General features: G+C 32.2%; 1 protein-coding gene across 3 annotated transcripts; it reads right to left on the bottom strand.

The window, feature by feature from the left end:
* Positions 1 to 2,262: 2,262 nt before the first annotated feature.
* Positions 2,263 to 25,797, bottom strand: LOC127712654 (cilia- and flagella-associated protein 251-like). 3 transcript variants are annotated; one of them, XM_052219222.1, is made up of 24 exons: positions 25,021 to 25,797; positions 23,952 to 24,098; positions 22,068 to 22,171; positions 21,393 to 21,501; positions 20,447 to 20,605; positions 19,826 to 19,994; positions 18,673 to 18,763; positions 16,239 to 16,307; positions 13,759 to 13,827; positions 13,302 to 13,431; positions 12,690 to 12,745; positions 12,172 to 12,231; positions 11,663 to 11,742; positions 10,923 to 11,062; positions 10,692 to 10,706; positions 9,047 to 9,220; positions 8,402 to 8,545; positions 7,529 to 7,611; positions 7,003 to 7,236; positions 5,627 to 5,755; positions 5,282 to 5,387; positions 4,515 to 4,605; positions 3,778 to 3,912; positions 2,263 to 2,759 (listed from the first exon to the last, which is right to left on the bottom strand). In XM_052219222.1, the coding sequence occupies exons 1-24, from the start codon at positions 25,684 to 25,686 to the stop codon at positions 2,536 to 2,538; spliced, it is 3,384 nt and encodes a 1,127-aa protein (XP_052075182.1). In that variant the 5' UTR covers positions 25,687 to 25,797; the 3' UTR covers positions 2,263 to 2,535. The 3 variants fall into 3 exon arrangements, with proteins under 3 accessions (XP_052075182.1, XP_052075183.1, XP_052075184.1); XM_052219223.1 differs by lacking the exon at positions 10,692 to 10,706; XM_052219224.1 differs by lacking the exons at positions 2,263 to 2,759; positions 10,692 to 10,706 and having other exon boundaries at positions 3,773 to 3,912.
* Between the last annotated feature and the right edge of the window lie 274 nt (positions 25,798 to 26,071).

Here is a 26,071-nt window from a genome sequence, read left to right as displayed (position 1 = left end):
GGCCACCGAGACCCCCTCAATGATAGAAGAGTGTACATACCATTAGAAAATCTAAAATATGATTTTGGATGAGCATTTGGGTGCATTAATGAGAAATCTGGTGCATTTTCAAGGAACCATTACAAAAAATCCTTCTCTTAACCCTCTCCCTAATGATTAATTAAAAAAAATTATATGTCATAGACATCTATGCTTTCGTTTTATTATAAAAGCATTAATGGTCACCAAATAAATTTTTGTGTATAAAAAGTTTTAAATTTTGTGTATAGCTTGAAAAACAAGCAACAGGTAAAAAGTTGGTATGAAAATGTGACATCATTTATCAAAGTTTAATTATAAGTTACGGCATGCACAATCAATTTGGTGACCCTATTTAAATTTTATATAAAAAAACAAACAATTTCAGCTGCAATAACATATTATTTTTTAGGAACGAACATTCTATACATTTCTATTTATATCTAAAGTATATTTAAATTTTATGATGTATAAAAAATACATCTACTTTTTGTCTGGCTTGCATCGAAAGTCACAGTGGGAGATAATCTGACAAAGTAAACTATTTGTATAAAGCTTTATATATTAAGAGGAAGATTTGGATGCTTCATACCTTCTATATAGATGACTGATGTTACACAGTTTCAGTCTGTCATATGACCATTGTCCTTGACCTTATTTTCATGGTTTAACGGCTACTTGAAAAAACTGTATATCGTAGTTTTTTTGTCATGTGAATATCTCACTTATTATGAGTAATGGGATAATAATATTTGGTATATGGAATCCTTACAAGGTTGACAGGTTCACCTGACCACAGCCTCATTTGTTGCATCAGTGATCAAGGTTAAAAGTTACGTGATTAGGTCTATTTCTCAAATACTATAAGCATTAGGTTGACTTAAATTGGTGTATGGAATTATTGTAATGTATAAATGTCAGGTTTCATCCGACGGTGACCTCATTTTCATTGTTCATCGGTCAATGTTATATTTTTTGTGTTTTCATCTGTTTCTTAAATACTATAACCAATAGGTCAACTATATCAGATGAATGGAATGATTGTAAGATGTGTACACATAATAGAAAAACTAAGGATATGGGGTATCCATCCATGAGACAAAATCTGTACATGCACAGCAAAAAACACACAAAAAGCAAAGGAACAGTGCTTTTATTGCTGTTCTTCATCTTTAAGTCACAGTGAGGTCTTTAACACGTAGCAAAAAACTCTCACCTCACTGCAAGTTTTAGACTGCCTCTAGCACCAGTTTGAGCGGAATATTTTGCAAAATGAATCAGATAGACTTTGTAAGATGTAACACCGCCAAATCAGGCCAGGTAAAAAAAGAACTTACTGGAAAGTAGTACATATGTAGTAAATGGATTCCTATGCTACGGAATAACACTATCAAGGATCTAACGTTCTGATGTTTATTACCAGTAAATAAAACAAATTCACATGTGTAGTGAGTTTAACTGGTAAGGTTAACAGCACATCACAGTCATAGGTATTCTTACTATATCAATATGGATCGTCAGTCAGTTAATATGTTGTGTGCAAAGTAATAAGGTATACAGGTAACTATCTATATGGTCAATATCATGTCGTAGCTATCATCCCGTGGAAATCAACTAGGTCCAAAACAAAGGATACTAAACTTGACTGTGAAATCCTAGTAACCACTCGGATACAATGATTCAAGTAAAAAAAAACATGAATATTCATAGAAAAATAAGTGCATATTACTATACACACAAAAGTGCACACACTGAAATGTCTTGCCTGCAGTACTGACCAGTTATTTTATGTTCATAGTCCTAAATATAAAGTTTTACTACAAGTATCACATAAACTTCACATGATCCAAGAAAATGAGTTCAAGGTCAGATAAACCAAGCCAGAAATACATGTAGATCTTACAATCATTCCATACATCAAATATTGTTGACCTATTGCATATAGTATCTAAGAAATAAACTTAACAAGAAAAACTTAACATTGACCAATGAACCATGAAAATGAGGTCATGGTCAGATGACACCTGCCAGTTGGACATAGACACCTTACAATCATTCCATACACCAAATATAGTAGACCTATTGCTTATAGTATCTGAGATATGTTGCATGATATTTCCTCCCTTCCCTAGGGAAAGAAAACCATAGCTTCATTGTATAGTGTTGTGTTTATAGGTATAAAATTTCACTATTTTGTTTTCTTTTTAGCAATTAGCAAAAGTAAACAGTAAAACTTAGGACATCTCAAATTTTCTTCATTTTATTCATATTCATATAACAAAACATATAAGAAATGTACAATATACAAATGCAGTGTCTTTGTACAATAAAATAATCAAAATATCACAGACATCTTTTATATCAAAAACAATATTTATTGATGCTTTCTTCTGTCATTCCTTCATACAACAATACAGGAAAACTACTTCCACAAGACCATCAACATTGCATAATTTTAGTTCAATAAAATTTCTCATACAGAGTCAACAATTTTAAATGTAACAAATAAAATATTTTCTATGTATCCGATCCTGCAGACATAAGTTCCCGATTGTACATAGAAAATCCTAGCACTTCATTGGCAAACATTTCTCCCGTGATATGATGTGGGAGATTCTGATCAATAATGTCCCCGGCAGTGTTTACTTCAAACTCCTGTAACTCGCTACTTCCTCCCTCAGCGTTAAATCCTAGTAACGTGGTTAGATACTCCGCTAATTCATACTCTGTCATATGTTCTCCTGAAATGAATGGTAACAAACATTGTATTTTGTGCCTTTAAGTATTTATTCTCTCAGTTATTTTATATTTTTGGCTTTCCAAACCTTTGGTAACAAGTGTAACTGAAGAAAGTTATTCAAGAAGGGTGTGTTGTAAGCATGGGAAGCATTTTTGTTTTTCGACAGGAATGCATAAATATAATTACAATGTGCCAACCAAGACCCAATTTTTTTTATAGACATTTGATATATTTTTTGCAAAACTCGATTTTCAGACAGACATGGGCATGAGTGTATAATATCTGGGCCATATACCATCAGTAGGTATTATAGTACATCCCCACATAGTGTTTACATGCAGCCAAGGAAATTGCAAGACTTTTGTCTGATACAGAAGTAAAGTTCATACTCTGTCTTATACCCCACTATCATGAGTCACAAATCAAATAAATGAAATGTGGCATCTGTCATAGAAAATAAGTAAGAAAATGCCCAAGGGGTCGTTTTACTACATGGTACTGTTCTGCTTGCCAAATGTGCATGTTTTGTCCAAGGAAGCACTTGTAAAAATGACATAAAATTACAAATAAACTGCATCATTTAGCAAATTTCTGATTAATTGCCCATTCTTTCTGTGCAAGAATCTATAGAAGACTTTCCTGGTTAAGGATGGGTGATTTAATAGAAGAGTAGAGGTGAACGAGATTAAGGATGGGTGATTTAATAGAAGAGTTAGAGGTGAACGAGATTAAGGATGGGTGATTTAAGAGATGAGTAGAGGTTAAGGAGATTAAGGATGGGTGATTTAATAGAAGAGTAGAGGTGAACGAGATTAAGGATGGGTGATTTAAGAGATGAGTAGAGGTTAAGGAGATTAAGGATGGGTGATTTAAGAGATGAGTAGAGGTTAAGGAGATTAAGGATGGGTGATTTAATAGAAGAGTAGAGGTGAACGAGATTAAGGATGGGTGATTTAAGAGATGAGTAGAGGTTAAGGAGATTAAGGATGGGTGATTTAAGAGAAGAGTAGAGTACTAACCTTTAGTTTGTAACATATCCAGTAGGTCCCCTCTTTCTATGGCATTTCCTTGTGAAGTTTGGATACCTAAAGTCTCAAATGCTGTCAGAAGTTTTCCTGGGTCCAAACCAAATGCTGGTCGATGATTTATATACACTGTCGACAAAAATATCAAATAAATGTTAATGATGTAATGAAAAATATTTATATTAAACATTAATAAGATCAAATAGGAAGAAGAAAAATATGTACACAGAGAATAACTATAAAAAAATTTAACTGGTTCCTGTGTAGATCTATGTTACACAATATTCTTCTGTGGTGTTTGATAATACTACACATTGCCTATTGTTGAAGACTGAAGAGAACCAGTTGATGACAGACCTTTGAAAGTTTCTGTTGTATTCTTTCACTATTTGTCTAGGCTCTGAACTGATACTTTGTTCTACTGTATTGATGGATTACTGTCTCATTAAACATATCCCAATTCTCATTTTTCATTTTGGTATGGTAATGTCTCTTCTTTCTAAATCTTATGATTTTTTTTCTTATTTGTATTTGACATAAAACATCATATCATGGTTTTAAAACATTTTATTTAAAGTGATATGTGAAATAGTTGTCTTAAAAATATTCATCATTCACCCCTCATGTTTTTAAATAATACAGGTGCTTTCTAAGACAGCAGAGAGCCCAGGTAGCCACACAATTTTCGGTCGATATTCACCTTTTTAAATCATACATTTCATACAACTTACATCTGATAAAATCTCCCAAATCAATATCCTCTATATACTGGCCTGTCTCTACATATCTACTGAACTTCACTTCATTTAACATATCCTCAATCTGTTCACAAAGAAAACCATGTGTTATAAAGGTATATAAAATATATAAGGAATAAGATTCTAGCATTTTTGTCCACAGGATTCAGGAAAACTATTAGATACTTTTATGAATTTTATAAAGTGTCTTAATAAATTTGGTAACTTGTCACTTAATAGCCAATAAAATTGTATAGTGTTATCTTGACTTTTAATTTCTGGTTTCATGTTTAAACTATAGCTGAATGTCCCTGTCTGCCAGCCAAATAACCTTTTTTTTAATTTTAACAGAAAACGCTGTTAAAATTGGATTAAAAAACAAGGAACATTTAACCATGACAATAAACAAACAGAAATGTGATGGTGTCAGTTTAGTTTACAAGTAACTTCTAAAAAATATTATTTTTTCAAACTGTCAAAAAGGAGATAACTAATCAAATATTCAAGTTTTTGACTACTTTACAGTCAATTAATTATGACTTTCATGAGAGAGAATGACAGCACTTAAAGTTACACAAAAACTTCTATTTTAATTAAAATTACTGTAGAATTCATTAATCTTTTTACCTATAGTTTTAAATAAATTGTGTTAAAAGTGCTTTATGTACAACTAGTATTATATGATAACATTACCACTTGTTCAGATGGGTAGAAACGAATTGCCCTCATAACAAACAGTACTTCTGATAGTGGAATCTTACCTCTTGTTCAGATGGGTAGAAACCCATTGCCCTCATTACAAATGGTACTTCTGATAGTGGAATCTTTACTGATACTTCTCTTTTATCCATTGCATTCACACCTTGACTGCAAAGTAAAGGGTTCATTCTTTAATGACATATGGATATTAGACACTTAAATGAAAATGTATAAAATACATTTGAAAAACAGAGCCTAGATATTATTTTAAAAGGATCAAAAAAGGTTATCATTTTTGAAATTTCTTTTCTGTTATTTGGTTTTCACTTTCATGTTAGAACATATATTTATAGTGAAACATTTTTTGATAGTGGGTTTTCCTTTATTAAATTTAAGAGTGAAGTTACCTTCTGATTTGTGCATAATAAAAGTAATCTTCTAATTCTCTGAACAGTTCTCCATCTCTACCACCTTCCAGTAAACCATAGAATGGTATTAAATCTTCTCCTCCAAGTCTGGACTGTGCTTCCAAAACACTGTGAAATATAAAACATAGAATTGTTTTAAATCTCCCCTCAAGTCCACAGTGTGCTTCTAATTCACCATAAAGTATAAACAACAGAATGGTTTTTAAAGATTTAATAGAATGTGTTTTAAATACGATTGAAGATTTTTTATAGTCTCTTTTATACACAAGAACATTTAGAGTTTAACATTATGCACATGTTGATGGATTGCTGTCTAGTTATCACCCCCACATTTCCATTTATTAATATCATTTAGACTTGAGGATTGAAGTAAGTAAGGCACTAATGAATAGTATATAATACTTAGCAAACTAGTTTATAATCTAATGTTAACTACAAACATGTGCATTTTTGCTCTAGTTTTCGAACAATGAATTAGTAAACAGGTTAACAAATCCGACACAAAAGGTCAAGTACAAAATAACTGTGTCAATGATTAAAATAAATAAGGGAAAATGAGTACAAATTCGGAAAGCAAATTGATATTCCGTAAACACGTGATTTATACCATGGGATTTTATTCTTTATATGTATACACTGTATTTAAAAGAATGTAGATGTTATTACTGATAATAATTGATTACTTTTTTAACAAGCTTTTTCCCTGGAGATTCAGTAACTAATAACATGGATACTCGGGCTAACGCTGTTATCCGAGTAAATTGTTAAAACAGCAGATATGTAATAAAAAATATTTACTTCAAAAAAAAAAAAAAAGGGCACTATTCTGGTTCCAAATTCCAATGAGATTTCAATTCTCTATTTAATTCTTACAATTTATAAAAGGTTGTATTTCTTTAAATGATAAATTAAGTTGCCAAGAAAAATCTAACAAACATTCAAGCATTAAATACTTCAATATTTTTGTTTTTACTTTTTTCAAGCATAGTGAACAGAATAAATTATGAAAATAAAATTTTATGGTGAATTCTGGTTTATATCAAGATGTGTATACTAGTATTAAAGTCTGTTTCCCAAAGGATGTGCTATGTTTAAATGCTGTTGTAACAGACATTATTTTCTATAGGTACAAATCTGATTTTCCTTCATTTCAATTTCTTTTTATATACTTTTACAAATTTTAAATCCCATTTAAGTTAATATTTTAATCATATTTGAAGAAGAAAGCTATCAAAGACATTCTATCTTAATCACACACAATATTAACCTGTGTGTGTGTGACCTATTGATAAGTATCAAAACTGACCCAAACGATCCTAACCCATGGATGTGTGATGTGTGCATGAGTAACATACCTGACGTTGATTTCCCACATGTGTACTGTAGCATCAGCTCCCCCTGCAGTGAACAAGTATTTTCCATCGTAGCTACACACCATATTTTCTACTCCCCCTGGATGTGTGATCAAGGCCATGGCATTGTGTGGGTTGCCATCGAGTGGCAGCATACTCAGGCCTACTTTATCTGTTGTGACATAGGCCAAGTAACGTTTATCTTTAACAGGATCAGCTGTCGGTACTACTTCCATTCTATAAAAAGGAATGTTAGAAATCAAAATATACACAAAAATCTGAATAAATGATCATACTTAAATTTTTGCTGTAAATCTCCTTTCAAAATCTATAGTGATAATGTTAAATTATTAATCTTTGCGTATAATGCTTTCAATTCAGAAATTATTGCGATTTTTGAAAAATGGACAAAAATGCAAGAAAGATCATAGTGGTTTCAGGAAAATCTGCATACAGATATATGTATTGGATATTATGTTTGCGACTTACCAAGTCTGAACTTTCAGTAATCATGTTAATAAAACATTACCTTTTTACTGGTGTACCATATGTTGGTCCAAGTAGAGTCTTCCTACACATTTTGGTGGTGGCATTATATAACTTGAATTTATACTGTAAAAAAACCCCAAATAAATGAATAAAGATATGTCATGACTATCTAAACTTGAAGAACTGACACAATGATATCTAAGGCAGTGAATAAGTCTAACTTGATAATTGGATGAAAAGACAAATTTATTGTGATTGGATACCAAGATATTACAGTAGTGTATAGCAGTGAACAAGTCTATTGTTTTTATGTTAGTTGTTTTTTCCTCGTACCAATCTTTTGAGTTAAGCCAATTGCATCTGATTTTCACAGTTTGTTGTTATGTTGTGGGGTTACACCACTGTCCCAGCTTAGGGGGAGGGTTGAACACTCACAAACATGTTACCCTGCAACATTCATTATGTGCCTTTCACAAGTCAGGAGCCTGTAGTTCAGTGGTTGTCGTTGGTTTGTGTCTGTCATATTTGTTTTTTCGTAAATTGTTTTGTTATAAATTATGCTGTTCGTTTTCTCAGTTGAATTCTTTCACATTTTTCATGTCAGGGACTTTTATAGCCAACTATACAGTATGGGTTTTTCTTATTGTTGAAGGATGTACAGTGGCCTATAATTGATAACATCCATTTCATTTGAACTCTGGTGGATAGTTGTCTTATTGGCAATAATACCACCTATTCTTATTTTTATATTCAAGGCTTTGAGGACAAAATGCTTTCCTTTGTTATTGTACGATACAAGCATACAGATTTATACAGCAATGATTTTAAGTTTAACTCATTCACTGACTATGAGAAAGATATCTCCATTTTGAATGGTTGAATAACCATACAGTGAGATAAATAGAAGTTTTACCTGATCATTAGCTGTTAGGACAAAATGCTCTTTAGTGATTGGTGGATACCAGGTCATACATTGAGGTACAGCACTTTGTTCTATCCTGTCAGAACTGGTTATTCTAAGGTCATCTTTACTACTGTTCTCAAGGTCATACTCAACCTGAAAGGAATACAGCATTTATAAGTATGAAGTGAATTTACGATAACATGATTCTCTGAGACATCTTGGAAGTTTAGCAAATTTTAATAAAGCTTCTTATAAAAGACCAAATATTTAAAGCATTATGCCAAAATAAAACAGCTATAAGGTTATTAATGTTTCTCTGTTCAATAAAATCCTTAAAAAAACACAGGTATTCCATGACCAATAAATAAATCTACAATATTTGAAATTTAAATGTTCAGTACCAAGTCACACTATCTTGCACCAAGTCACACTATCTTGCTAATCTGATTATCTTATTAAAAGAAGCTGGTTTGTAAATAGTTTGCCCACATTTGTTTGTGCATCTTCTCATATCTTTTTATATACGTCATTATCAAGCTATTTGTTGGATGTTGGTGTAATCTATTTTAAAATCAAATATTACATATAAATTGTGTTATATTATTCAATAAATATCTATAAACATGTAAAATATCTATTCTTATTAATACTTACTAAAACTCTATCCATCCCCAATGACAACAATCTTGGTTGATTATTATCTAAATGTATACCAAACATCAGATCTTTTATCTCTTTATAGTGAGCTCTATATCTTCCAAGGTATATATAAGGATCCACCTCTACACCTCTCTGTCTTTTATATACTGATACTGTGTATTCCCCATCCTAAAATAACATTACATATAGTGTTATGTAGGGTGTTGTGTACTCTCCATGCTTAAATGTCACCTCAGACACATTTTTTTTAATTACACATGTATTTAAACATAAAACATCAATTGTAACTTCTCGAACCTTCAACAAAAACATGTAAAATTAATACAATTGACACATCATAAAATATTATACAACTTTAGTTTTTGTTAATGTAAAAATAACAATTAAACCAAATTTTCCTAAGATGAAAGCAACTTGTTCAATGTTTACTTTAAAATTTCAAGGTTATTTTTTCAGATTTTAATGTCTATATACTTTCAGATTTCAAAGTTTATTTTTAGATTTCAAGGTTTACTCTCAGATTTCAGATTTTAAGGTTAACTTTCACATTGCAAAGTTTTCTTTCAAATTTCATTGTTAACTTTCAGAACATTGAGTTAATCAAAGGATTCAAATTGATATACATGTAATCTATTGATCAAGATAATACAAAAAGGTTGAGTTACCAAAATTAGTTTGGATTAATTTGTTGAGGTTTTGGTTGAGCTTTTCATGTGGGGCTCATTTTTGAGTAACTTGAATGTTGAGTTATTGTTCAATGATTTATATGCCACAGTTTTTTTTAATTCTTTAAGGATAAAATATGAGCTGCACTGTTATTTAATGTTACTTCAATCTTAAAAAAATTCCTGAATTTACACCTATCTAAATATTGACCCCACTTTATATTCTTTCTTTATTCAAACAAACGATTTTCATCAGAACGTTATTTCTGGTGTATTTATCATCTCTCTATATAAGAATAAGCAACTATATATATAATCATGGTTCTTTGTGATATACCACTGAATACCAGTATAAAAATGTGTCTAGACTATAAAGCTCTCTCCTATATATACATGTAAATACATTAGAAATAATCTTTTTACTACATGAAATATAACATGCAATAATCCTTTGTAAACTAGTGAGTGTACATGCCCTATGATATGGGAGATAACTCATGCAGGAACAATACTTTATAGATAAGAAATTAAGTAAATACTTTGAGTGGTATAACATCCAAGCTGGCGAATGTAACCAAACAACAGTTCAGTGAGTTGAGAGAATATATTAACTTTTTCTCCAATATTGCATTTATGTTATAAAATGTGTATGAATAATACAAAAAAAAAATGATCATTGAATAGCAAATTAAAACACTTATTAGGATTTGGAAAAGAATAAAAGGGTAATTATACATATATACCAATAAACTAAATTTGGTGTAGGGAAATATATATATACATATAACTCAATACACCACTATGATATGAACTTAAACTTATTGACATAAAGAGTAAAGGGTGCATACTGAAATTGTAACTATTCAATTACCGGTATATAAAAAAAAAATAGAAAAAAAGAAGCTAAATGGAATAAAATATTTGGTTGTTTCTATAATAAATTGGTGTGTTTTTACAACAAGCATGTGACTTACTTTGGTAGCTTGGCTCTGAAAGTTGTAGTAAACAGTATAGCATGACAATGATAATGACAAGTAATTACAGTCAAACAAAATGGATGTGATCATCACTTCACAGAACACACATTAACAAATATTTTGAAGCAATTAATTGTGAAGACTTTAATTTCTAAAAAAATCATACATTTGAACTTCATGCAACAGGTTCCTGTTGAGATGAATAAATAACCCAAGTAAAATACTTACGGCTGTAGCTAAGTATTGAGAATCATGGGAGAAAGCTAAATGAGTGATGGCATATCTGGCATAACGGAACGGTTCTGATAATTCATCTTCTAAAGTGATAGAATCTACTACTCTCAGCTGACCATTCACAAAACCAATAGCTGTAAACAAATAGTAAATTTATCAAAATCTATACTCTCAGCTGACCATTCACAAAACCAATAGCTGTAAACAAATATTAAATTTATCAAAATCTATACTCTCAGCTGACCATTCACAAAACCAATAGCTGTAAACAAATAGTAAATTTATCAAAATCTATAATCTCTGCTGACCATTCTCAAAAGCAAAATCTGTCAAAAATATTAATTGTATCAGAATATTACTTAAAAACAGAATTGTATGTTTTTGTTACTATTTGTTGCTGTGACTACAAATGGGTTAAACCTGATTACTATGGGAAATAACAAACAAACAAACCTGATTACTATGGGAAATAACAAACAAACAAACCTGATTACTATGGGAAATAACAAACAAACAAACCTGATTACTATGGGAAATAACAAACAAACAAACCTGATTACTATGGGAAATAACAAACAAACAAACCTGATTACTATGGGAAATAACAAACAAACAAACCTGATTACTATGGGAAATAACAAACAAACCCTGATAAACCCCTGACTGATCATGTTCTTAAACATCTAAAGCTGTCAAAATATTTCTGATAAAACCCAATGGTATATAAAACTTACCTATATATTGTCCTTTAGGGTCAAATGCACAACATCTGATTAAACATCCTCTCTCAAACTGTCGGGTTACTACCACTTGTCTGATAATAAATATATAGATTAAAGTTTTGTTGTATAGTTCATACCACAAAAAGGAGAAGTACAGACCAATGTTTTAAATGCACTGGAAAGCAATGCAATGCACTCAAAACAGGTAAACTTAATCTTGGACATATATCTAACACTTGTTTTTAATACACATTATCTCTATGTGTATGCCACTAGAAGTGTATCACAGATGTTCCAATAAAACTTTAACATTACAAGAGAAAAAGTCTGCCACAAAGTAAACTGATTGCTGAATGACATCAACAGGTAAAGTATCACAGAATCCTAAATAAGGTCTTCAGATAATGGTGAAGCGATTGACTATTACTCCAATGTTTAATTATATACCTTTTTGACTTTACATTCGATTTGGTTTTAAACTAAATCTCCATGATAAAATAGATCATTACTTATTGACTTACTTCTTTTCATAGTCCCATATCTTTATTAATCCTGCATAACTACCAATTATCAAATATGGTCTGAAAAAAAAGAAATGTTTGAAATCAGTTTCTCAAACATCAACTAGAAAACTTAAAATGCTCTCAGCTATATTATATTCTTTAGTATTTTGAATCATTTAAGGAATTAAAAGACTAATGATGCCATATTTGTATATGGCCAGTTGAACACTTTATACAATATATTTTCGATTCTGGCATTGAAAATGTTAACTAATCAGATAGTCAAATTGACAAGGACACCTTAAGATTCACTGTATATAACCTACTACATGATGTGAAAAGTCAGCCTTATCATAAAACCAAATAATGATGCCATGCCAAAATTAAATGAAACTTGCAAGTCTGTGGTGTTAACTCTTATAAACTTACTTTGTAGGATGAGTAGATAAAGCATGAATGGCAGCATCATGTTCTCTGTGAATTAAATACAATGTAAACATTCTGATACTAAAGGGAGATAACTCTCACAAACTTACTTTGTAGGATGAGCAGATAAAGCATGAATGGCAGCATCATGTTCTCTGTGAATTAACTACAATATAAACATTTTTGTTAATTTGCATATTGTCATTTCATTGAAAAAAAGAAGACCAATTTGTTAACTTGATTATAGTCAAGATAAGAATAGATTTTATCTTAACTTTTTTTTTTATCTTAAATGCATGTTTGTGTCTTCCTATAGTTAAAAATTTATAATATTCCCTGTAAGCAAACGGTTAGTTTTTTAATTATTGTAAAATAATTGTCCTTTAAAGAAACCTAAAAAATAAACCTTTTCAAAGCAGTCCTTCCTTTAGTTAAAAACCTTGTTTGATATGACCGAGTCTCTAACCCTTTTCCTCAAAATGTTCTATTTACTGCTATATGGCCAGTGTCTATCATTTGTTCACTAGAAATGTAATGGCTACTAGCTGACTGATCTTTTTTCATGCCTCCATTACGTTTGAACATAATATTTTTATAAATGAATCCCATTGTCATGAAAACTCTAAGACAAGGGTAATAGCTTAAAATAACTGTAAAATATATCAGACACAAAGTTTCCCTTATATTTAAACACTAAACACAAACAAATGGACAATACTCACATCAACTTTAGTTCCATCTGCAGTGACATTACCAAAGACAGCAATACTACTTCCTACAACAAAATCTCTAATGACAAACTTCCTAGCTTCTATTGTAGCATCTGGTGGGTAGTTAGTTCCTTCTTTGGCTCTGAAAATTAACAAGTATAATGTACAATAACTTGTTACAGTGACTGAATTAGATGGTCTTTTTTTATGTTGTTGGTGGATTGCTTTATCATTGATTTATACTATACAGTTCCTCTTATTCATGTACAGAATTATAAGTTTCCTTCCCTCATTTTACCAGAAATGCTGACTTGCTCAAACAAGATTAATATATAGATATTTTTTATTCTAGCATCATGTGACTTTTAACATCTATATGGAGAATATTTAACAACGAAGCTATGACATGCTAGATTTATAAATAAACTAGAAATAACTAGGTTAATATATGCAAATGACCGGTACTTACACTGATTGGAAATCTGGATAATGGGCAAATGAGATGGCAGTGGCTGGTCCGAGGTGGAAATCCTGATACCTACAATGTAATGGAAGATGACATTTTATCATGGACATGAGAAACTATTGATACTTCAAGTCTCAGCTATCCTTCAAAAACATTTTAATACTATCTTCCCATTTTTATTGATTAGATTTGATTCAACCTACTTGTTTTGTGTACAAGAGAAAGAGGAATTATAAGTGAAAGTTTAAAATGAATTTGTGTTTGTTTGTTAAATAGTGGTCAATTTATAGCAGTGATCTGTTTAAGCTATAAGACTTTTTATAGCATCATATCTGGTTATATTGTATAAGTGTCCATTACCAAAGGAGCCACTGTGTTGTAATGTACTTGTAGGTTTCCCCTACCAAAGGAGCCACTATGTTGTAATGTACTTGTAGGTTTCCCCTACCAAAGGAGCCACTATGTTGTAATGTACTTGTAGGTGTCCCCTACCAAAGGAGCCACTATGTTGAAATGTACTTGTAGGTGTCCCCTACCAATGGAGTCATTATGTTGTAATGTACTTGTAGGTGTCCCCTACCAAAGGAGCCACTATGTTGTAATGTACTTGTAGGTGTCCCCTACCAATGGAGTCATTATGTTGTAATGTACTTGTAGGTGTCCCCTACCAAAGGAGCCACTATGTTGTAATGTACTTGTAGGTGTCCCCTACCAAAGGAGCCACTATGTTGTAATGTACTTGTAGGTTTTCCCTACCAATGGAGCCACTATGTTGAAATGTACTTGTAGGTTTCCCCTACCAATGTAGTCATTATGTTGTAATATACTTGTAGGTGTCCCCTACCAAAGGAGCCACTATATTGTAATGTACTTGTAGGTTTCCCCTACCAATGGAGTCATTATGTTGTAATATATTTGTAGGTGTCCCCTATCAAAGAAGCCACTATGTTGTCATGTACTTGTAGGTTTTCCCTACCAAAGGAGCCACTATGTTGTAATGTACTTGTAGGTTTTCCCTACCAATGGAGCCACTATGTTGAAATGTACTTGTATGTGTCCCCTACCAAAGGAGCCACTATGTTGTAATGTACTTGTAGGTTTCCCCTACCAAAGGAGCCACTATGTTGTAATATACTTGTAGGTGTCCCCTACCAAAGGAGCCACTATGTTGTAATGTACTTGGTTTTCCCTACCAATGGAGCCACTATGTTGAAATGTACTTGTATGTGTCCCTTACCAAAGGAGCCACTATGTTGTAATGTACTTGTAGGTTTCCCCTACCAAAGGAGCCACTATGTTGTAATGTACTTGTAGGTTTCCCCTACCAATGGAGCCACTATGTTGAAATGTACTTGTAGGTGTCCCCTACCAATGGAGTCATTATGTTGAAATGTACTTGTATGTGTCCCCTACCAAAGGAGCCACTATGTTGTAATGTACTTGGTATCCCCTACCAATGGAGCCACTATGTTGAAATTTACTTGTATGTGTCCCCTACCAAAGGAGCCACTATGTTGTAATGTACTTGTAGGTGTCCCCTACCAAAGGAGCCACTATGTTGTAATGTACTTGTAGGTGTCCCCTACCAAAGGAGCCATTATGTTGTAATGTACTTGTAGGTGTCCCCTACCAATGGAGCCACTATGTTGTAATGTACTTGTAGGTATCCCCTACCAAAGGAGCCACTATGTTGTAATGTACTTGTAGGTGTCCCCTACAATGGAGCCACTATGTTGTAATGTACTTGTAGGTGTCCCCTACAATGGAGCCACTATGTTGTAATGTACTTGTAGGTGTCCCCTACAATGGAGCCACTATGTTGTAATGTACTTGTAGGTGTCCCCAACCAAAGGAGCCACTATGTTGTAATATACTTGTAGGTGTCCCCTACCAAAGGAGCCACTATGTTGTAATGTACTTGTAGGTGTCCCCTACCAATGGAGCCACTATGTTGTAATGTACTTGTAGGTGTCCCCTACCAAAGGAGCCACTATGTTGTAATGTACTTGTAGGTGTCCCCTACCAAAGGAGCCACTATGTTGTAATGTACTTGTAGGTGTCCCCTACAAATGGAGACACTATATTGTAATGTTTATTACTTGTAGGTGAGACATTGTGTTGTGCTGTAAGCTAATTGAAAATGTCTTCTACAAATGGAGACACTATGTATAATTTTCAATGTCCGGTACAACTTGAAACACCATGTTGCTGAGTAACATGTTATCACTGTTGTAGAGAGTATTGAGAAATCACAGTTAATCACTACACTGCATAGATGACGCTGTTTACATAGTACAATTTTCGATGGAATTAGTTCCAAAGATGGGTTTACAGTTTGTGCATCAGCCTTCTGCTGTTGTCTGCTCTTTGGTCGGGTTGTTGTCTCAATAGCATATTCCCCATTTCCATTCTCAATTTTAATTCAATAATAGAAAAATTCTATCTTTTATCTTACAGACTTGTAATGGACAAAATCTACTTACCAATGAACCAGCTTGAGACTTTGATCAAAGAATTTGACATGTCCAGCCATATCACCCAGCACTATAAACCTGTAAAATATAGTCACATAACAATCACCCAGCACTATAAACCTGTAAAATATAGTCAGATAACAAACACCCAGCACTATAAACCTGTAAAATATAGTCAGATAACAATCACCCAGCACTATAAACCTGTAAAATATAGTCAGATAACAATCACCCAGCACTATAAACCTGTAAAATATAGTCAAATAACAATCACCCAGCACTATAAACCTGTAAAATATAGTCAGATAACAATCACCCAGCACTATAAACCTGTAAAATATAGTCAGATAACAATCACCCAGCACTATTAACCTGTAAAATATAGTCAGTCACATAACAATCACCCAGCACTATAAACCTGTAAAATATAGTCAGATAATAATTTGACATGTCCAGCCAGATCACCCAGCACTATAAACCTGTAAAATATAGTCACATAACAATCACCCAGCACTATAAACCTGTAAAATAGAGTCAGATAACAATCACCCAGAACTATAAACCTGTAAAATATAGTCAGATAACAATTTGACATGTCCAGCCAGATCACCCAGCACTATAAACCTGTAAAATATAGTCAGATAATAATTTGACATGTCCAGCCAGATCACCCAGCACTATAAACCTGTAAAATATAGTCACATAACAATCACCCAGCACTATAAACCTGTAAAATATAGTCACATAACAATCACCCAGCACTATAAACCTGTAAAATAGAGTCAGATAACAATTTGACATGTCCAGTCATATCTCCCAGCAATATAAACCTGTAAAATAGAGTCAGATAACAATTTGACATGTCCAGTCATATCTCCCAGCAATATAAACCTGTAAAATAGAGTCAGATAACAATTTGACATGTCCAGTCATATCTCCCAGCAATATAAACCTGTAAAATAGAGTCAGATAACAATTTGACATGTCCAGTCATATCTCCCAGCAATATAAACCTGTAAAATAGAGTCAGATAACAATTTGACATGTCCAGTCATATCTCCCAGCACTATAAACCTGTAAAATATAGTTAGACAACAATTTACATAAAACGTCAGGACCAACAGTATTATTCTTATAAAACTATTTATGGTATAATCTGACTTTACCTCTGGTAAATCAAATGTAAGATACTTGTATCAAACACAATTAATGGAAAAAATAAAAGAAGAATGTGTCCTAGGACATGAATTACCTCGCCCAAGCTTCAAACAAACAAACATGTGACGGACGGAAACACGGAAGGTCAAGGGTAATACTTAATGCCCCCATCGCTTACGGTGGGGGCATAAAAAAACAAAAATAAACGAAAGATGCTTTGCAATTTTCCAAGTTAAAAAAGGAGCACAACTCTAGAACGGTAAATGACTCACAACCCAAATCCAAACTCTGTCTGCGTGTTGTGGTTCTTAGTATTGTTTATGAGTTACATAAAATTTGCATGAGGCAAACTAACGTTTAGAGTGCAGAAAATGGGATGGAAGGTCAAGGGTAACACTTAATGCCCTTGTTGCCTACAGCGGAGGCATAAAAAAAACAAGATGAACTGTGACCTATTGCTTACTACAATACCCTGTTATTAAGAATTTGGTAAACAGGAAATTTATGAGCAATGGATGTCAAAACACATCACAGGGTATTACATGCTTACATGAAGCTTGAAACCTAATATCATGAGGCTCTGCATTGTGGTTCCTGAAGAAATGTGACAAAAAGTTCATATATGACCATTATTTGTACGCATATATATATACATCATTACATGTATAATAAGTTAAATAACTAGACAATGAGCTCTGGCCATAGACCACAATTAATTTCCTTATCATTTCTTTATAACGTTTTTTTACATAAAAAAAAATTAACCTGCAAATTTGCAAAATTTTTGATATGTTAATGTACAGTACAAGTCTCACAACATTATATCCAACTTTTAGGAAAATCCCTTCTATGCAGGTCATTAATTTAGCCAAAACACATCCATACTGGTATGGACATTTAAGTCAAGAGGTGTTCCGAAAACTATAAATGTTACCTTTTGCAACTGGCCTAATCATTCATTCCCACTACTGAATAGTTAAAATAATGCATCCAAAAATTTATTTCAACTCTCTTCTTTCATTTCCACTCTATAAAAACTAAGAAATGAATCAGGAAGGCAAAGAACAAAAATAAAGAAAAAAGACACTATAATAAAAAGGAACTATATTAGTGGACAAAGAAAAGCCGGGTCATTAATTGTTGTATCAGGCCGGCTGTGAAAATACATCACACGGTAAAGTAAGCTTAAGCTAGTATAAAATTTCAGGAAGCTCTGATTTGCAATTCTTGAGAAAAATGTGACTAGAATTCCAATGGACAGACTGACATTATCTTTAATACTTACTTATCAGTGGTTGTCAATACATTGATTCCCCTGTCCTGTAACTTAATTATCTTTAATGCTTTCTTGTCTGCAGATGGTTCTGAGATCACCACTGTAAAATAAATCACAATGAAAGCTTTATAAAGGGCATCAGGAGCCTGTAGATCAGTGATTGTAGTTGGTTCATGTCTGTAATATTTGTTTTTCTTAAATTGTTTTGTTATAAATTTATAGGCTGTTAGTTTTCTCAATTGAATTGTTTCCCATTTTTCATGTCAGGGCCTTTTATAGACAACTATATAAGGTATGGGTTTTCTCATTGTTGCCTATAATTGCTTACACCCATTTCATTTGAACTTTGGTGGATAGTTGTCTCATTGGCAATCATACCACATCTCCTTATTTTTTATATTTTATATAAACAAATTATATTCTGTACATTGAACCACACACAAAATATAAAGCAGAACAAATCTTAATTATACAAAGGGCAAGGCAAGACGGTTAGACACGGTCAGCATTTGGGCCCCAAATACATGCACAATAATTTTCCAATTTAACACTTAATATTCTTCAATGTGAGATTTCATTATCAATAGCCAAATGATTATTCTTTGTATAACACACTACAGTGAAGTTTCAAGCTAAAATACAAAAAGTGACAAAAGCACATATTCCAGAAAAAGGCCATTTGCAACTTCAGTACAAGCAAATCCAACAAATAAATTTTGACCCATGAGAAATAAATCTCCTACATTTCTGTTAAAAGCTTTTAAGGATAAAGTGTCAGCCTATATTTTTTCTGAAACTACAAACGTTATTAAAGACTTATAATATTGCTTTTTACTTCGAGATGATCATTTATACCTAATTGGTAAAAATATTTTGACAATGATACAATAAAAAACTGTTTTCAAAACTATTAAATGTTTCCAGTTTAAACATAGCTACATGTAATGCCAATTGTAAAGTATTGCGAAACAGGAACACAAACTTTTATTATTTATATAGTTTGTCCAGAACAGTGTCAAATATACATAGCATATGCATATATAATTTCCTTTGCAAATAACTTTAGGTTCACACAAATTTGTATTTCCAATGTTATACTGTGGTCATTGCAGATACTTAACTCCATCACATTCAATATTTTCATATGTTAAATTCAACCTACACTTAGTGAGAGGTTTATTGTTGTCCCAGACTACAAGGTTCCCAATATGTGTAGCTGTCAAAACTCGAGAGCTGTTTCTCTGGAAAATAGACTGGCTGTATCTTCCAACCTGTTTGTTGAAATCCTGGTCAGTCAGAGGTGGAGCATAGTATTCCATGTGTCCATCATTCTATAATAAAACATTCACTGTACGTATGAAAACAAGATGCGGGGTATGTGCCAATGAGACAACACAACCAAACTAATTTTAATTAATTGATTGAGAACTGAAATTAATTATTGATTATCCAGTTTCTGTCAGTTAATGTAGTTCAGAACTCTTTATATATTTATCAGAATTTTGGAGAGCATATTTTACCAAGCAGTGAAATATCAACTTGCCAAAATTGTTTTTCAAATTATGAATATAATGACATTGATGTTTTGGCCAATAAAAAACACAAATGACATCTAACATTGACCCACTGTTAATATTCTGTTCTGTTTTTTTATGTTTTATTCCTGGTTTGATTTGTTTATAAGATAGTTGTCAATAATAACCTGGCATGTGTCCTGTTGGCATGCATTGTATTCTAGTAAAACTTCAATTTTCTTTATAGATAGGATGTAATTCTCACTTACCCAATGATAAAATATGACTTGTGATTCACTGTTCGTCACCAGATAGTGTATATCATCAGGATTAAATAAAATAAAATTCTGTAATCCAAACTTAGGGTTCAACTCGGCTGTACACATAGGGGATTCCCCATCTACAGTCCAATTCCATATTGACAAAACCTGAAACAAGAAGGCTCAATTAATGTAGGCATATCTAAATTCTCAAAAAAAGAATGTTCAATATATCTCTTCTTTGTTTGTCAAATTATAATAGAAGGACAGAGGTCAATACCAAAACCAGCTATAATGTAGTGAGCTGATATGGCAATGTGTGTTTATTTGAGTGAAGAAAAAAATATTGAAAACTCTATTTATAATGTTTTGAAAATTAAATGTCAGATAAGACGGGTGTCAACATATTGATTTTTTTTCACTTTTTTTGCAATTTATTTTATTACACAGTCAGGGATAAAACTTATACCAATAATTACTATTTCAGCAGACTGTCTGATAATTCAAATGCTTTTTGAGATACTTTAGTTTACATGAGGATACTTATAATGTAAATTGAAAAACAAGATATGACATCATGCCCTGCTCACCCCATCACATTTCAATCTGCAATGACTGAAAAAACCTTACAAGTTTGTATCATAATGAACATGTGCACTAAGTTTCAAGTTGATGTGAATGCAACTTCATGGAAAATTACCGTAAACAAAAATTAAAGTCTGATACGGAAAAGATGGACTAACAGACAAGACCGGTGGAAACACATCAAGCCTCCTTCTATCATAGGTAGGGTATTAAAGAATTATTGCACTTTTAACTGCACTAAATTATTAACACAGACAAGTTTAAGCATGATGAACTCCATGCAGTAGTTTTCAGGGCAGTGTTGATTACAGATTAAAATACAGGCAGACAAAAGAATTTAAATTTAAGTGAAAAAAATCAATAATTTTACCTGAGTAGGGCCTGAACTCAATGTTGCTAGGTACCGAGCATCAGGGGTCATTGCCATAGCAACAACTCCACCTTCTTGATCATTGTTAAATATTGTTTGTACTGGAATTCTGCAATAAACGTATAATGATTTCAAGTTTAAGAGAGATATTACGATAACAAGTCTTAGTCATATTACTGACAACTTAAAGTTTGTTATAATCATATTCTTTTTAGGCTTAGCATCTATCAGATAATACAAGGGACAGTCACAATTTCTGGTAATGTCTTTCATGTAACGTTTAAGTTAAAAACAATATTCAATAAATAAATAATTCATGATGAAACATGTAATACTGAGTCCAATCTTATTCAATTTGTCGTAACAAGATTTTTTTTTTTAAAATACCCTCTACAAAAAAACAAATGAAATTTTTTATGACAAAGGGAAATAACTCTAAAGGTTCTATTTTCTTCACTGACATAACTGTACTAGTTTGATTCGTTGCTGATTGCTTAACGTAATGTAATAGTTTGATAGAAATATTTCAATGGTAAAGCAAGATATTTTTGCATTTAGAATGTTTTTTAATACATCAATATTGGAAAATGGCCAAATTGGTTAAACAAGTCTTTAGATATTGTAACAACAAATTTACATGATGTAAAAAGCATAGGCAAAATTGCTGTTATTTACCCGGTATAAGTGTCCCAGATAATGACCATACTGTCCACTCCCTTGTCTCCTGTAGCTAACCATCTTTTATCTTCACTTACACATGTACAGGTCAAGGGGTTTGACTGAAAAAAGGAATTGAAAAGCATATTATATCTAGTATACATACTCTATAGTACAATGTACACTAACTAAATTTTAGTATCCTGCTATTCCTGTTTGGTTTAAATATTTACATACATATATATGTGTATCATAATACAGGATGATGGTACTACATGTAGCTAATGTATGTCACCAAACATCACTTGTTTGGGTCAATTATAAGGAATCTACAATTTTCAATAAAAAAAACCTACCTAAAATTAATTTATTGATGTCAGCAATTCATTTATGTGTTGCTTTGAGAATTGGAAAATAAAAAGATGCCCCTAAAGAACCTAATGTATTATAGATATATTAGAATCATATACATGTATGTGAATCCATAAAAGGTAAAAATGGTATTGTGTTAGGTATAAGTTTATAAGTTTTTCCACTTTTCTGTGGAAAGACCTATTGGTTTTCTTCTTCTGATTATTATTATTTTTTTCTTCTTCCGCCACTTTTTTCTGACGGTGCTTTTTTGCTTCGCAAGATGTCACTTAGAATTTTTGTGTATGATATCGAACAGTTATTACGATTTTGAAACTGACCCTGTTTAGCCGAATACTTTTTTTTTGTAAGAGTCATCTCCCCAAACACTGTTTTTCTTGTGTACGCATCTCCTTCGCAACCGTAAAAGATTATGACAAATTTATGTCTCCAATTTGTTCGTTATATCCTCAGGATCTTAAGAATAATTTTGACCGAAGCGGTCCAGAAACTCCATATGAGAGTTATTTCCCCTTCTGTATTTAAAATAAGTAAAATGTAATTGTAATTTGTAAACCATAAGTGATATATAGGGACCTAGGGTCTTTTGATTTGAGGTCCTTGGTCCAAAAAAAAGAAAATAGGGTCAAGGTCAAAGTCATTTTTAAATTTGGGATTTTGGCTTATTTTCACCTCTTTTCAAACACGATATAAGATATCGACAACATATTTTTACTTAATTGATAGTTGCGACATGTCGTAACACATACATATATATCGGTTTAAAGGGTACGCTTATATTAAATTAGAGTTTTCTCCCCTCTTTTATTTAAAAATATGCATATGGTGATATAACTCATGAACCAAATATAATTAAGTCCTAGGGTCTTTTGATTTTAGGTCCTTGGTTGATGACCTTGAAATTGAGCTCAAGGTCATAGGTTAAATTGACGTTCTAGATTTTGACCTTTGCTTTTACCTCATATGTATACATGATAAATCCATGGGACTTTTTGCATTAGGTTTCAAGCCATTTAACCTTAGAAAAGCCAACCAGAAGTGACCTTGTGTAAACCGGAAGTAGCTTTTTTCTGTATTTAATTAATGTAAAAGTTTATAGAACCAGATATTTTTGGTATCAGTGTTAATTAAACGTTTGAATGATACCGGAAGTAACATTTTTCAAACCGGAAGTAACAAATTATCTCCCTTATTTAAAAAATATTGTATAGAAACCATATATTTTTGGAATCAGCGTACAATAAGCTATCATTTGAAGCTGGAAATGACATTTTAAAACGAATTTTACTATTTTCATATTAAAATATATGTTTTTTTGTGGAAAGACCTTCAATTGTTCTCTGAACAATTGGTTTTTAATATATATATATAATTATTCATTTTTTTTATAAATTCTTTTTTTTTCATGGTTAATATAATTATAATGAGATTACAGAAATATTTTCATAGTAGTATTATGTTCAGATGTTTTGCTGTTCAAAAAAGGAAATCTAGTGCCAGTAATGTGATTCCTTTAGAAATAACACTTACATGTCCTTGTAATATATGCTGTCTATTATTCTCAAAATCAAACAGTACACCAACATGAGCACAGGCATACATTATCAGTTTACGATTATCATCTGTCAAATTCAACACTTGGATATTTCTGTTTAATCCAAACGACCATACAATATTCTGAAAAAAAGAATTATAAGTACTAATGCAACCATATAATCTTCAAATTTATCTTACCTTGTATACACTTCTAGGAATATCATTGGTTAAAAGTGAACATGTGGGAACCGAGTATATTTAATATTAGGTCAATGGGTGTGTTTTATTTTAAATACACTGTCAGTGGCCGTGGTTTATTTTAAATACACGTTTAGTGGTAGAGTTATCTTCCTTCAAAAATTTTTTAAAATGGTGTTGTTTCCATATTAGCATACATTGTAAACATAATACATAATCATATTTTTTTCATGCTTTTAGACAATAACATGTCTTAAAGATGCTGACTTTCACACTGTAAATAATTGAATGTTCTGTTTAATGTCGTGTTAAAATTGTGATTTCCCAGTGTGAAGACAATTGGGAAGATAAATTCATTTCACAGTGTGATAGTGATCTAATAAGATATAATGATGTGTATCACAGTAATACTTTTGAACGTGTCCATCGCAAGAATTAAGTCAATTTTACTCTAACATCATTACATGTCTTCAAAATTAAGAGAAATGTAAGTATGTTGTACTTTAAGCTTGGCATACCTAAAAGCTACTTTTTTTCTGTCACAAATTCAGTTAAAGACGAGTCCAGTTGACAGTTATCACATTGTAGCCCATAATCTTACATGTTAAATTTGTTTAATATTTAGGACATCCTTATCAGAATTACATGTATGCTTAGGATACCTTAATTCTTATTTTAGCATGGTTTAGTGTGATTTATATTGTTCTGATAACACCTTATTACTATTTGTGACACTTTAATTGACTTGAACTATTGACATTATACAACAATTACTTTCTTTTGAGACGTACGTCAAAATTTAACAGGAATGACTGTGATGTCAAATAATGATAATTTTTAAAATTATGAGGATGCAATAGCATACCAAAGCAGTTGTGGCAATTTTTTCTTCTAGTTCTGACTGTGGCCTGTCTGGTGATGGAATTTTTGGTGCTTCTGGTATAACAACTGTGTCAATAGTCTTTGTATCTGCAATACTGGCAGTTTTGCCAGTTTCTGTTGGGGGAGGTGGTGAAGGAACTTTTTTACTTGCAGACGAAGGTCTTGTGCTTTGAGTTTGATTTCCTAATGTTTGTGATTCAGTTGGTGCAGCAGTGTCAGTTGTTTCTTCTTGTGGATGAGATTCTGTAGTTGTTTCCTGTGGTTCTTGTTCCTCTGTTGTTTCTTGTGGTTGTGATTCCTCTGGCTTTGTTTCTTGTTGTTTAGGTTCCTCTGTGTCTTGCTCCTGTACAGTTGTCTGTTCTGGTTGAGCATCATCTCCTTGCTTTTGCTCATCATTTTGGGGTACAGATTCACTGGTTTTCTCCTCTTTTGTCTCAGATGTTTCCTGATCATCTTCTTTCTGTTCTTCTGACGTACCTACTTTCTCTAGTGATTGATCTTTTTGTTCTTCATCATCTTGAGGCTTGTCACCACCGTTTGCAGCATTTTCATTAACGTTTTGTGCATCTGTCTGTGGTGTTTGCACAGATTCCTTTTGGTCACTTACAATTTCTTCCTGTGTCGGAATTTCTTTGTCAGCATCAGCCATATCGAAGCTATGCTGATTAGTTCAATAAAACTGTAAATAAAGGTAGTAAAGACCAATAAAGATTAACCAATTCTAACTGTTTCGGCCTTAGCAACATCAATGTTTACTTGAGTGCGCAAGCGTAGTAAGAATCTAAAATTATATCATGTCATACGGTTTCCGGAAAAGAATTAAATCCGGAAAATGGCTAGATTTTTGTTTTCCGGCTGTTTGTATTGTATTGTTTTCTTCTTTTTTGATAAACAACATATTATGTAAGTGAGTGAAGATAAATACTTTATTTCAAATGGGTAGCACAGTTAGCACAAATGGGATAAATCGCCTTCAAACAACACTACATTAACATAGTTAGGATGTCTCTTCTATATACAATTCCCGGCTTTAT

This window comes from Mytilus californianus, unplaced genomic scaffold (assembly GCF_021869535.1).
Source record: "Mytilus californianus isolate M0D057914Y unplaced genomic scaffold, xbMytCali1.0.p SCAF_8, whole genome shotgun sequence".
NCBI classification, from domain to species: domain Eukaryota; kingdom Metazoa; phylum Mollusca; class Bivalvia; order Mytilida; family Mytilidae; genus Mytilus; species Mytilus californianus.
Note: the sequence above shows the minus strand (reverse complement) of the source record. Positions and strands in the feature narration are given on the sequence as shown.

Bases quoted from the DNA above. Each gene is read 5' to 3' on its own strand.
- LOC127712654 (XM_052219222.1), bottom strand. From the start codon at position 25,686: ATGGCTGATGCTGACAAAGAAATTCCGACACAGGAAGAAATTGTAAGT. The intron at 19,995-20,446 runs GTAAGTGAGAAT...GTTTTATTATAG, and splicing joins AAGTCATATTTTATCATTGG to AATGATGGACACATGGAATA. The intron at 4,606-5,281 runs GTAAGATTCCAC...CTTTGTGAACAG, and splicing joins TCTACCCATCTGAACAAGAG to ATTGAGGATATGTTAAATGA.